This window comes from Salminus brasiliensis, chromosome 17 (assembly GCF_030463535.1).
Source record: "Salminus brasiliensis chromosome 17, fSalBra1.hap2, whole genome shotgun sequence".
NCBI classification, from domain to species: domain Eukaryota; kingdom Metazoa; phylum Chordata; class Actinopteri; order Characiformes; family Bryconidae; genus Salminus; species Salminus brasiliensis.
The window spans coordinates 30,221,962-30,236,395 of NC_132894.1; the positions used below are offsets into that span (position 1 = coordinate 30,221,962).

Below are 14,434 nucleotides of genomic sequence, written 5' to 3' on the forward strand. Positions count from 1 at the left end.
TTCAGACTGTCTCAGTCGGCTTTAGTAACAACATCACAACCATTAGCACGATCACAAGCACTGCTTAGATCCTAATTAACACAGATCATGCCAAAGCGACAATACGGGAAGGAAAAAACACTACAATTGAAAAGCCAGCAGGTTTCATTTACACTGACTGAGAAAGGAAAGGTAAGAGGTAAGAGCAGAAGCGTCTTTGCTGAACTCCAGAACAGCAGAACATCCAGGGGATGCTGGACTACTGGGCTAAAATACCTGCATATTATTAATTGCACTGCATTTCACCATTCCCAGATCCCTGCATCCCAACTTAATGCCCCCCAAAAACACAAATGCAGGCGCTATATTATAAATAGGAGGTCTGTAGTTCTGAACCTGAAGTTATTACAGCATTTTTCATCTGAGCAAATCTAAAAAGGGCAGCAGATAAGAGAGAGCAGCTCCGCCGGCTCCCATTCTCTGCCTAAACCAAAACACATATCTGATCTCTTTTGCCTTCGCATTCCAAGCCTTGAAGGGCGCTCCCCCCTGCAACCACCAAACCATGGCACACAGCTACACCCTCGCAGGGCAACAGGGATCCATCTCGGCTGTCTGACAGTTCCAGATCACTGGGCGATCCTATTGTGAGATTACGGTGCTTTACCACCCTAGGCCCTCAAGAGTGATAGAGGGGAGCTTTTCACCTGGGTCTGGACAACTCCGCTCCTCTCCTTTCCTCTCCAACCCCTTCATAGGGTCACTTCAAACTGCATTTTCCCCCAGTAATATTTTAATAACTATGCCTTCGGAAAGGTATGATGTAAAAATAAATAAATAAATAAAATAAGAATTAAGAGTTACACAAGAAGCCTGCAGATGTTTTATTAGAAGGCACAGTATTAGCCAGTAACGCACAAGGACACGTGTCCATCTCTGAGGTGTGTATATTTGAAGCCAGACCCGTTTGGCATGTGATTGACTGCTGCGACAAGTGAAGAAATACTTTACATAAGACCCGGTTCAGAACCGCAGCACTTTCCATTGTAGTGCTTCTCGTCAACTCAAGACAAGATCGCTGCTGCAATCAAACCCTCGCCTGCGAAACGACAAATGAGTGGCATGTACTTACCTTTTCATTTTTCACCTTCTTTAGTGCTCGGCACTCGCCATTATCCAGCTCCTCGGGTTCCGTTTTAATGGGCAAGGGAACTATTCCTACAGATTCCAGGGCATTATTCCCATGTGGCTCTGTCACAGCCATGTCTGCATTCTGTGCGCTATCAAAGGAGGCGCTGCGTGTATTGTTCCCAAGTGCTTGAGCGTTAGCAGCTACCTCTTTCTCAATAGCGACCACCGCGACCGGCCCTTCGCTTTTCTCCTTCTTGCTTTTCCCGCTGGATACCTCCTTCTCCTTTTTGCTGTTCGGTACGCTGCGGGAGGCCTTCCCACCCTTCTCCATGCCTTTGCCAGGTGTGGAGTTGCCGGTGCCTCCCGAACTACCTGTCGTGCCAGTAACCTCCCCTTGGGTTCGTCCCTGGTGCTCCTTCTTGCCACCATCTCCTGCCGGAGACTTGCTACTATTGTCTTTAGAATTCTTGTTGCGCTTGGATTTCGATTTGCTCTCTTTGCCTTGGGGGGCACCGACGGGGCTGACGAACTTGATGTTGTCTGGCAGCGCAGCGACGGCGCTAGGTGGTGCCGCCATTCCCCCTCCTTCCTTTGAGCCAGACATCTCGAGCTTGTCCTTCTCTAAGTCAGCGTCAAGGTCGATAATCAGATTTCCAACACCAATATCCCACTCATCACCGCTGTCGTAAGTGTCCACCGCATTCGAGTCCACACCTTTCCCGCCTGCAGTGCCACCACTTAGGGACATTTTAGTGCCAGCTCCCCGAGTCTGTCACTTTGAGGTCTGATTTCTCAGACTTCCAGGGTGCGGGGAGAAGGGGGAACAGTAGCCTCAACGCATCGATATCAGTTTCCAGAGCACCCACATCTTGCCCTAAAGAGAAGAAGGACAGATAAGCGTTATACACGGGTTGATTTGTTCACCTCGACAGATTACAGTGCATGACTGCTGCAAAGAAAAGAGACGAGCAGACACAGCCTGACAGAGAATGTGCCATGGTTTTCAAAACATGAAGGATAGCAGCCCATGACGAGCCGTCTTAGCCTGAAATGCCACCAGCTATAGAAGCAGTTACTCATTCTTTAAAGCAGTTTTTCCACAGAGGCTCCATATCAACAACAACAAAAATAATAATATATAAAAATAAAGTTTTCACCAGTAACAATCTCAGACCTACAGATCTATAAAGGCAGTCTGGCAATAGTCCTACTGCCAGGACAACATATGCTTAACTTTGTATCCTTAATCCTAACTACAATCACATTTCTACTAGTAAAAGGCCAGAATAGAAATCTACAAATATTAACAAGTACAGAACGTCATTTCACACTGTAAACTAGTGCGAATGCTAATGAAAAATTAAGGATGCATCGATCCAGTACTAGGATCAGATATCTGCCCCGATACTAACAAAATTAGCTGGATCAGGTATCGGATCATTAGGCCGATCCACGGGACAGGTGGGCTGGGATCTGCTAGCTCTTTTTTTGGTCTCACAGACTTAAGCCTTAGGTCTCTCCCACATGGTGATGTATAAGATGTATTCAACGATGGTAGTTTCTGTATCAGTATCGTATCAGAACAGAGAAAATCGGATCTCCAACTTAGTTTTAACCAGCTGTGATACGCATTTAAGATATGTGCAGCTTCAGATATCCCCAAAATATAGTTGTAGAAATCTACGATCCAGTTTTTGAATAGTAAGAATAATGCTGGACGATATGAACCCAGAATTAAGATCATGATTAACTGAACATCATTATACCACAGTTACACTTCACACCCTATAATGTGATTGGCCTAGAGGAGTATTGCAGGATAACGGCATTCCGCAACGAAGCCAGCACTTACAAGACAAACACCTTCAAACTAATAATAATAATAATAATAATAATAATAATAATAATAATACATATTCTTAAAACATATTAGCCAAAATATTTGGTGTTCGTGCCTTTACTATGTTCCATTTTTTTTACTATAACCAAAAACTGCTCAAAACATTGAAAATGCTGGAGATTTTACACTGTTACTGTAGCCAATCAGAGGTGAGCATGGTCTGCTGTACACTTTAAGGTAGAACGGATAATTGGAATACAGAACAGGTAAATACGCAACAACATTTAGTTTTTAATAATACACAGCTTTGGCAGGGTGTTTAACTGTGTAGGGGTGTGTGTAGCAGTGTGTGTGTGTGTGTGTGTGTGTGTGTGTGTGCGTGCGCAGGCATGGGATTAATATAACCGTAACACAGCCTAATGTCTTGGCCGCTACTTGTAACCCTGATGATCAGGGAATTACGGACAGCTCCATGACTATTCTAACTGAAGGGCTTCACCTGATAGTGCTGTCCTCTTTGCTCATTGATAAAACGGCATCATGCCAGCTTGTGCAGTGATAATAAACAAACATATAATTTGTTCAAATCAATTTTCCTGATCTGATCTTAACATATAACAACAAACTGTGATAAAGGTGGTAATTGTGCTATAATCGCAGTAATATGCTCGAGGTCTGTGCTACAACATCGCAGATACTGACACTGGGGTACTGGGTACTGATCTATACTCAGCCTGCTGCTTCATGCCTACAGCGCAGTACACCCTTGCCAATATCTCACGTTACAGCACTCCCGCTCATGTATTATTGCTTCATTTTACCTCGATTGCGATTAACGAGCGATTATATAAGCTGCTCAAGTTGCTCAGTTGGCTCAGTATTGGAGTTCTTCTCCATGGGGCTTCCATGTTGCAGACTGGATGGGGTGAAGTTGCGAGACTAAACATGTGGTAGTATGATTTTACAGGGAGAGAGTACATGAACACACATAATGGGGGGGTTAATACACTGTTAAACGGTGTATACAAATAAATAAATAAATAAATAAATATTTAAAATATCAAACTGGGCAAGATCACGTCGATAAGAGGTTCTGAACGTCGATTTTGGATAATTTTCAATGAATTCAAAGAGTAATAATATCCAAAACTAGTCAAAATTACAGTGTAAAATAGGTAATTGCAATTTCTACTAGTAAAGTAACTGCAGAATACTTTAATACTGATCTTTATTAGTAAAGCTACAGTCATGACCAGTCAGAACTACATTATGGATGTGCTGTCCTGTCAACACAGTCAGAATATCTTGACAGAACTGTTACCACTACAAACTTCAAAGCTCACACCTGAAATTGGAATTTCGACATTACACAGATCTTGTATTTGAGCTTTCCCCCCAGTAAAAAAATGAGATATGACTTTGCCACTATTGCTAATGGCATTTTAAGCTAAAACAGCTTACCATAGTAGCCTACAGTCCAAGCCAGACACATGCAAAAGAGATTGCTACTTCATGAAGCAACATATAAAAGCAGCGCTCCTTCCCTGAGCCACAACCTGAGCAGACTGAGCACTGAACATTCCTTAATTTGGAATAATTTAAAAGACAAAAAAAATCTATTACTTAAAACTGATCTGATTATATAAACAGAAACCGGGCTGTGGGGGAGGGACAGCAACCCAGTCTGCTGAAAGCAAAGCTTAGTCAAAGGCTGAGGCCCATAAACTAATTGAGCCGGCCATGCTCTTTCACAGGCCAGTGAGCTCAGGGTGGCTTAGCGGGGTAAAGCTTGAAAGGCTAACCCTAGTCAAAGGAGCACGGCCTTTGACCCCATTCATTGTAAATAATTAACACTGACGTCTGCAGCGTTTGTCCCTGGCAGCCTGCAAGGGCAAATAAAAGGCAGGAGAAAGAAGAAGGGGGGGGGGGGGGGGGAGCCTTAAAACAAGGGATCTGATCAATACACATTTACATCCCTCGGATGTCTAACGATCAGCTTAATTACAACATTTTCAGAGACTCGAGCTGCGTAAAACCTGAGGTTTCGGACGGGGCTCCTAACAGCTTGGACACATTAGACCCGTCCGTGCCTTTTGATCTTTACTGCAGTGCATCCATCATATCAGATGGCCACGGAAAGCAGACAAGGAGTGTGAAAGTCGTAAATTAGCAGGCGCTGTATCACTGGTTTCTGTTCTGCATTCAAGCGGGTTCTCATAAAGAACTCTCAGGCAGAAGCGAAATGTCCGCTCTGAAGAGAATAGGCCGAGCTGCTCAGATACAGGACAGTGTGCCACTCCAACGTACATCCCGTTCTGCTCGAGAGTCCTGATGCTAGCAATTCGGAATTCCGATTCCAGACGATACAGAGGCGTCAATTCAACAAGGTACAAATAAGACGGCCTAGAAATATGCCTTATTATTTAAAAACACCACCACCACCACCAACAACTGTACAACACTTGGGAAAAGTGTAATCCAATCCAAAGCTCTAGCCTTAAGCGAACACCGTAATCACAAGCTAACATAACGTAATACGATATGCTGGACTGCAACACCCCCAGTAACTAGAGCTAGACGTTCATGGCAATGCTAATATCGTAAAAGGTTGAGCCGTGTTAGCAATCAAAACAATCGGTAGGATCTCGTGTCGCACGCTGTGAGCATTCGGACCACTACCAGATGTTCCAGATGAGGATTTTAATGTTTAAAGAAATATGACATAATCTGGCCAATGTAGACCAATCTTTAACCGTGTAGATATTGTAGCACAGCAACTGCACGCAAGGTTATGCAGCAACCTAAGCACAATATTGCATTTTGTCCGTCTGTCCGTCCGTACGTTGAGGATTTCCACCTCAGTAATGCTTCCTGAGGTGCCTGAAGAGCCTTCTCCCTATGGAGACGCCGGCCTGCATCGCCCACAGTGTCAGCAGTTCCTGGAGAACAGGTCAACAACAACAACAAGACATAAAATCTCTGACCGATTCATTAAGAGCTAAGAACTGCACTGAGGAGCTGTCATCTAATCACTCACAGATGGTCACCTCTTCAAAGTGGATGGGGCTTTTAAAAAGAGAGAGGGGAGAGAGAGAGGGGAGAGAAAGAAAGAAAAAAAAAAAAAAGCAGCTGCCTTTCTACAACAGTTGATGGAGGTCAGAGTCGGTTTGTAACATCTGGAGCCGTGCTGTGATGTACCGAGACTCTATAAGCCCGCTATCAGACTCTGACACTTACTGCATCCCTAGAGCTTCCTGCTGAAATGCCATGAACCATGCTGGGAAAGTAAGACGTGAACTCGAGAAAAGCAAAGCGGGCTGTCGCTGGTCGCTAAACTGGGTAGGAGGCTGGAGCAGCACTGGAGCGGCACTGGAGCAAATGAGAAAAGCAGATAACTGGTGGGAAAAGGCTTCAGATTCTTACTCTCTAACAGAAGAACAGACTGTGGAGCTATCATTTAGGTGCATTTAGCGAAGTGTTGCCCTACACTCCAAGGTGGTAATCCTGAGTGTAAAAGAGCGAGGGTACTAATGAATGTTTACCGGTAGCGCACAAGGTGAAAGGAGATCATAGGTGTGTGTGGTTGACTCTGATTCCGCCACAGCTAACATCAAACCGCTTCTCAAAACGGGTGCTTCTGCAATACGTTCTAACCTGCTAAAAAAAAAAAAAAAAAAAGGCATCAACGCATTGATTTCCCAGAGGTTGCTGCAACGCAGGACTGGGAAATTGTCAGTCGTGCACGGCTGACGTAAAGCGATCACAACAGACAGCCGGGTCAGCGAAAGCAATAGAAAGCAAATGGGGGAGAAAAATAAAAAGATGGACAGAAACTGAAAATGAAGAGGGAAGTAGGCACAACATATCTGACCCAGCCAACAGCACCACAGGCCAGGAACACACTGAGCCAGAGCACCTGAAAGAAAAAACAATCAGCCAGAGATGGAAGACAGAGATCAATGGTGCAATTGCTATTGGATTACTGCCTGCCAATTCGCTGCCCACATAATTGGCCAAACAAAGCTACCGACAGAAAGCCATAGCTTGTGTCTTTTTCGGAGCGCTCAAATCTGACGTGGCTTTGCATCCTAAACAAGCCAGGCCTCAGGTTGTTGCTGTTTATATACACAATAATTAGCCTGAATATCAGGAATTAAAAAGGGAAGACTGTAGAAAACGTGGACGACGTGGTTCCACGCATTTCCTTTCTATAGTAATAAAGGCAAAAACTGTCCACCATGCTGTCAAATTTGCACCAACTATTATTTGGTAGACTCTCCACCTTCTCCCAGATCAAGCTTGTCTCAGACCGCCTTCATTGATTGAGATAACAGTGCAGTACCAGAGCAGATTCTTGAAAATGAGATGGAAACTGGGTTGTTTCGTCATTAAAACATGCAAGAACAGCAGAGGAACTGGACCTATGGTTGCCCATGTTTTCTACAGTCACTGGTATAAACACTGGAGGATTTGCCAATATATCCCAACGGATATCAACGTATCCCTTAGTTGCTAAACTCAACGCTGCCTGTGAAACCCTGTCTTACAGCCCATGAACATGGGTAACCTTCATCCAATGCTGGTCACACATTGAGTACATCAGATTCAGTGTTTCCCCCCCCCCATACAAACTGCTTACGCAACCAGTGACAATCCTAACGCCTGATCAATTTTAACGATCGACAGGTGAGCCGCACTGGAGAGAAGCAAGCCCCTCATACATTTATGTATTTTCAAGACATTTCACACACGTGGAGCGAGAGCTGGGCTTGATTTCGCAAAGCTTCAGAGCAGGAGCTCTGATCAAGGATCTGTTCGTGCCATAAAGGTCATCATAAATAAGTGCCCTAGATCAGCACACCCAGCCTGAGAAGCTTTATGAGTACAAGCCCTGACACATGATGTAAGAGCTGGATTCAGAAGAGCTCCTTTGAATGGAAAAGAAAAAAAAAAGAAAAGAAAGAACACAACACGGCATGATATAATCTGGGCTTAATGGATGATCTCATAAAACAGCAAAAGCCTAGTTCAGGCAGGAAAGTGCAAAGAGAAGTAGAGTAGCTTCTGCAAACTCTTCTGCAAACTAGAGGTATTCTAGGAGGACATCTTATCACAAATACAGCACTGCAGGGTTTCCCACAGGTCTGAGACAAGGGGGGGGGGGCATTAAAATACATGCATATCCAAGCTCACTGGAACACAAGGTTACTTATTCAGGTATCTGAATAAAACATTGAGTAAAACATTGAGCTAAGACAAGCAATCAGTAAACTTCTCACTAACCTTCCACGCCAGAGAGGCACCTCATGGACTAGGAGTGAGGCTTTGTGCCAGTGACACTGCGTGCCCCTTTTCACTGCAATCTCAAACACTGCATGTCGTTGGTGGAATTTGTTAAAACGGGACAACATGGAAACCAGTCAAGAAGGCTGAAATGTGAGGCAATGCACTGAAGATGCTCGTGCTCAGATTCAAACGACTTGCAGATTTAAGCTAATCAATACAACAGTCAATATCAGAAACACGAGTGTCTTGCCAATAACTGGCTGGATTGCACTACTCTGGGTAGCTCTCCATAGCTCTGATAGAACGATCTTGTGGAAATTCGGTAAAAGACCCTCCAGGGGTAGCGGGCTGTGGTACGGTGTGCTCAGACTTGCCTCAGGACCTGACCTCGAATGCATTAACATTCTCTTAAAAAAAAAAAGGTTCTTCTATGGCCTTTGAAGCAGCTTTATTTTTAGAGCGTAGAACCAGGTGTAAATGAGGGGCTATTTCAACCTCAGCTTAACAGCAAGCAATTAATCACATAATAGCTTAATGGTCACCACAGTGCTGGCCTCTGCAGTTGACTAATCAGGAGGTCGTCACAATTAGGATAATGCATTTTATTTATGGCCGCAGTTTGTGCAATACTAAGCAAATAGCATGCAAAAAGGCAGAAACCCGACCACTGCACTGATCAGGCCTTAAAATGCTTCCACTTAACGATCAGGCCGAGCAGGGTTTTCTGCGTTTCAGTAGAGTGGAAGGTAAACTGAATAAAACTCTATGGATTTTGATTAGGTCGCTACAGCCAGGATTTTGAGCCTGGCTGCTCAAATGTGTGATTAGCCTTTGTCCTTGGAATCAGTACGCTTGGAGCGTTTTCAGCAAGTTTAAAGGCTATATATGAAGGCTTTATCAGGACCTCCACCAGTGACCTGAGCTACAAGGATCAATCTCAATTAGTGGGTCTACTGCAGCTATTGTGTAATAGTAAACAAGTGGTAGCCCACACCTAGTCTGTACTGATAGCAAGCCATGTCTTTTTTTTAACATGTCCCATTTTAACAAATACAAAGAGACAATATTGTATACGGTTCTAAACATAAGGGCACACAGTTTCACTGATGCGAAGCACCACTCTCAAAAACCCTTTTGTCCAGAAGCTGCTTCATATCTAAAACGACAACAACAACGAAAGGTTTAACGTTCACCAAACGAATGTCTTATTTGAATATCCGATGACTTAAGCCAACCATATATTTAGGTAACCTCCCCCATTGCTTTGTTTCAGACCTATGGGGAACACGAAGGAAACGTACAGTTAAAGCCTGTTAAAGTAATTCTGGACCATTTCTACTGTTACGCTCATCAAGAAATACAGACAGAGCGTAACGGACAGCTGATGTTTATGGGGTCAGCAAGTTATGACTTCTTGGACATGACTGAAAATATATGAGCTGGACAAACTGCCAAAAACTCAAGCTCTTCATTCACAGGACATCGGTACACCACCTATCCAGCCTAACCCCCAACGGTACAAAGTATTGTGAGAATAGATGCCTTGGCAGAGGAACTGCAGCCCAACACTGACAAACAATATTTTCCAATATGTAAAAATATGTAAAAGCATTAAGAAATCATGAGTTCTTGTATTTAAACAGATGCTTAGACCGGATCAATATTTTAAGCTTGATCTAAAATGTTCAGGCAACACTGGACTGTCAACAAACTCCAAAATTGCAGGAAACTAACAGGAAAACTTTAAACTAACTTTAAAATGTGGTGATTTTATTCCCATTAAATTTGGAGCATTTTTATTGGTCCATTCATCACAAAATGTGGACAGACATGAAGAACAACTGTCAGATTTGAATTATTTTGCCAACAAATTTGGCAAAATAGAGATGCAAGGTATTTGGGGTATAACACACAATGCTGGATATTATAATTAACCCACAAACCCCTACTGCCAGAATCTGGCAATATGATCATGTTGATTGGCATTGCTTGTGTTGGTCACTGTAGAGTTACAAACTACTACTAACATCCTAATATTACTAATAACCATAAATTATGCTCTTTGTAATGAAACACATTTGATTAGTGTTCTGAGTCCTGACTGTTGATATCCACACTAAAAACCACATTTGTCTCAATAGCAAAAACGTCTTCTAAAATAATAATCACTCATATATAATATAATAATCAAATCTCCTCATATTCCCCACCTCCAGTTTAAGTCCAATGACCATATATTTCTTAAAAGCAATTATCGGCCAACATGAACATGATTCCAGCGTCATTGTGCGTCCCTACCGGACCCCGTCTCCAGCTACATTCGTGTCCAACATAACCTTCAGCAGGAAAGTCATGGCAGAAAATGCTGAACATAAGGAGACTGTGGCCTTGTTATCTCCCTGACTCACTATATGACTACATGAAAGAAGACCAAGGCCTGTTCACTCCCATCCACATCCACAGCGTTAACAGCGTTAGAAGCACTGTACATCAGTGAAGTGGAGCAGAACTTGTGAAGGACAGCTACACGACAACAGTGTTGTCTCTAGAATTAACCAGAGCTCACTGGAAATATTAACATGTGTCAACATCCTCGCTCCAGTCTACACAGAGGCCCGGAGTGGAAGACCCATCAAGTAAACTCTCACAAGCAACGGCCCAATTTCCTGTCTGAAACTCACCAAATCCAAACCCGAATCCTGTGTGAATCTCAGCGGTTATCTCAGGAGTTGCCTCTTCGCTGGAAGTGTTCTGCTGTCTCGGGTAGTGAGCTGATAAAGTCAGAGTCCTTTAGACAGACATTCCCTCCCTGAACTTTAAACAAAGGCAGGAAAATATCAGGCTGCTGTTTGTCTGCCTCAGTAGCATATCATTGCGCGAAAACCTTGTATAGCCATTCGTCTTTACTTTTAGGCATAATGTGAATCTGGCTGCTGTTCGTTACATTGTGCCAGCATTTTAATGAGAAGTAGATCAATAGAAATGCTCCAAAATGACTGAATAAATTCTCCCACTAACTTCCACTGAAAGTTGAGATCCTGCAAAGTTGCCCCTGTAAAGATCCAAGGTTTTTGCGTGACAGTGAAGAAATGTACTTTTGTAAGATGCCCACAATGATTAATACTGACAAGGCCAAAAACCTAAATGTCAGAAAACACAAGTCTTTCCAGTTCCTGAAGATCTTACAAACCACTGCACCATCCAACTGTCTGGGCTTGGAAAATCGACCCAGAGAATCCTCCAGAAGTCTACCGCTAAAGCTGCCACACAATAAACATGGATTAGACTACCCTGGGTGAGCAGGGACAACACAGCAGCATATGGACAACTGCACAGATTAACCACAGAGGCACTAATTACGCTTTCAAAAAATTTGCTTTACAGGCTAATGGTTCTTGTAATTCTGAAAATAAAACTTTAAAAGATTCTTAACAAAATAAAAAGAAAAAACTTTTTATTTCTAGCCAGGTCACTTCACACTATGCCAACTATCCCAACACACATCCCTGTCCCATACAGCTCATCAAACTAGCCCCCAAATTGAGGAAACTGCAACTCGGAGATTAAACCCTAGTAAAACTGTAATGAACAGGTTGGCTAATCAGGCTTAATCCCGTAAGCCCTAGGAGATAGTTTACGTTATTGATCCTAAAGCGAGAACGACCATCTAGCTGTTTAGCCCAACAGATTTCGTGGTGTCCCACAGGGTTCTATTTTAGGACCTATAAACATGACAAATTATGACAGTAATGAAGCGTGGGCTTACATGCAGGCTTTAAAGGGTTTAAGGGGTTAACTCCACACTTTGTGGAGACGTTGGACAACCAACGTAAGTAACGAATAAGACGTTGAGTAGCCACCTAATAACAACCAATAAACCATAACTGCTTACTACGTAAACTAGCCGAGCACCGTCACCATTAACTTAGACAGTTTGCTCACTTACGTAGCTAACTAACTTATACAGATCGCAAAATCTCACACTGATGTGAAGTCAGATCTAAATTATTACCAGTACAAATTCGTCCCCGAACTCCAGTATCCAGGCTGATGTTACCTAGCTTGGCTAGTAAGGTGCCCAAGATGATTACTAACGACAAAGGCAATAAACCGAGAGTCGGAGAAGATTAGGTATTCGTGATTCCTGAAGATTTTACAACACAAACCACAGCATCCGACAACCGTCCGAGCTGAGGGAAATCTCCACCAAAGACACAGCACAGTACTACACATGGATTAGGCCAGCCTGGGAGAGCAGGGGCAGCACAGCAGCACATGGACAGCAGCACTGATTAACCACAGAGGCACTAATCGCGATCTCGATCCGGGGGAGTAAATCACTGCTGTTTGCAGCTTAAGGAGGTTGTCTTATGGGCAGATTGTAAGCTTTTACATTCAGAAAGGACTGAAAAATATTAATTATTATTATTATAAATGATTATTAATAATAATAATAATAATAAAAAAAGCTTGGCACACAAACTAGCCAGGTCATCTAGCTTATCTTGCTATACTAGCTAGCTAACAAACAGCACTAGCTGTAGACTAACCCCTAGTACAACTATAACTGTAAGGAGTGGGTTAGTGCTCTCTTACCAGGCTTAACTATGGTGATTTGTGGTCAGCCTTTTTGTTAGAAAGCTAGTTAGATAGCTAGTTAGATAGATAGATAGATAGATAGTTAGATAGATAGATAGATAGATAGATAGCTAGTTAGATAGATAGATAGATAGATAGATAGATAGATAGTTAGATAGCTAGTTAGATAGATAGTTAGATAGATAGATAGATAGATAGATAGTTAGATAGATAGATAGATAGATAGCTAGTTAGATAGATAGATAGATAGATAGATAGATAGATAGATAGTTAGATAGATAGATAGCTAGTTAGATAGATAGATAGCTAGTTAGATAGATAGATAGATAGCTAGTTAGATAGATAGATAGATAGCTAGTTAGATAGATAGATAGATAGCTAGTTAGATAGATAGTTAGATAGATAGCTAGTTAGATAGATAGTTAGATAGATAGCTAGTTAGATAGTTAGATAGATAGTTAGATAGCTAGTTAGATAGATAGATAGTTAGATAGCTAGATAGCTAACTAACCATGTTTGCTTAGATATATTTGACAGTTTGCTCGTCCGTTTGACTTCGCTAGCTAACTAACCTACACACATATCTAGCTAGCGACCTCAAACTACGTTAAACTTGTTTGCAAACGTTTTTTTATCCCCAAAAATAATCAAAACAATACGAATAATCAAGCATAAACAAAAAAAGTTGCCCCCAAACTCAGCCAGTCTGATGCTAGCTAGCTAGCTTAAGCTACAGTGCTAGCCGGCTAGCTAGCTAGCTGAGTTGCCCATTATTGTTGTAGCAGGGGTCTAAATGCTACCGGCTAACTGCTCACACACACACACACACACACACACACACACACACACAGAAAACACGTTAAAATCCTAAAGAAAACAAACTTCACGGTGAAGTTATTCGACTACTGCAGCTAGTGGAGTCTCAATTAATGAAAACTGAGCTCGTTATAAAAACGTGCAACTTTAAAAAACGCCGTAAACAAGCAGGACTGGTGTCGGACTAAGAGCTGAACGTAGCGCCAGCTCCCTAAACTAACATGTGTGAGCAATTGTACCGAGCAGACACGGTGAGCTGTGCTAAGCTAAAGCTAAAGCCGAAGCCAGGCGAGCGAGCAGGCAGGGGAGCAGGCAGGGGAGCAGGCAGGCAGGCAGGCAGGCAGGCAGGGGGTAGCTAGCAGTAAATCTGTAGCTTAGCGCTGGTGCTATAGGGTAGCAGTGCTATAAGCTCTCGTTATCTCCTAAAAGCTCCACAAATGAAGATAACTGGCATGCCAAAGGGAAAAGAGAAGGGAAAGGAAAAGGAAAAAAGAAAGAAATAATAAAAATAATAAATAAAAAACACCCCCCCCCCTCTACACTCGCAGGAGGGCACAGAATTGGGACTTTACTCACCCCACTCGCAAACTCCTATCCAGACAGCACTTATGTAGATACATTCCATAGATGAAGGTAGGAACCGATTTGCAAAATCAAAATCCCCCCAAAAACACGAGCCACACGATACTCCCAAGACATCCAGCAACTACAGAAAGGGAAGGCCAGCAATTCGCTGGACTGCAGCCATCACACTCCAGGATCCCGTTCAAAAATGGAAACGCT

General features: G+C 42.9%; 1 protein-coding gene across 2 annotated transcripts in view; it reads right to left on the bottom strand.

Moving 5' to 3' along the window:
- The window catches only part of znf609b (zinc finger protein 609b), a 60,112-nt gene extending 45,678 nt beyond the window's left edge, over positions 1-14,434 (bottom strand). For both annotated transcript variants that reach the window (XM_072660591.1, XM_072660592.1), the window contains exons 1-2: positions 14,228-14,434; positions 1,112-1,984 (exon numbers count right to left, since the gene is read on the bottom strand). In XM_072660591.1, the coding sequence (XP_072516692.1) occupies positions 1,112-1,858 (747 nt within the window). In that variant the 5' untranslated portion in view covers positions 1,859-1,984; positions 14,228-14,434. The remainder of the gene's footprint in view (positions 1-1,111; positions 1,985-14,227) is intronic.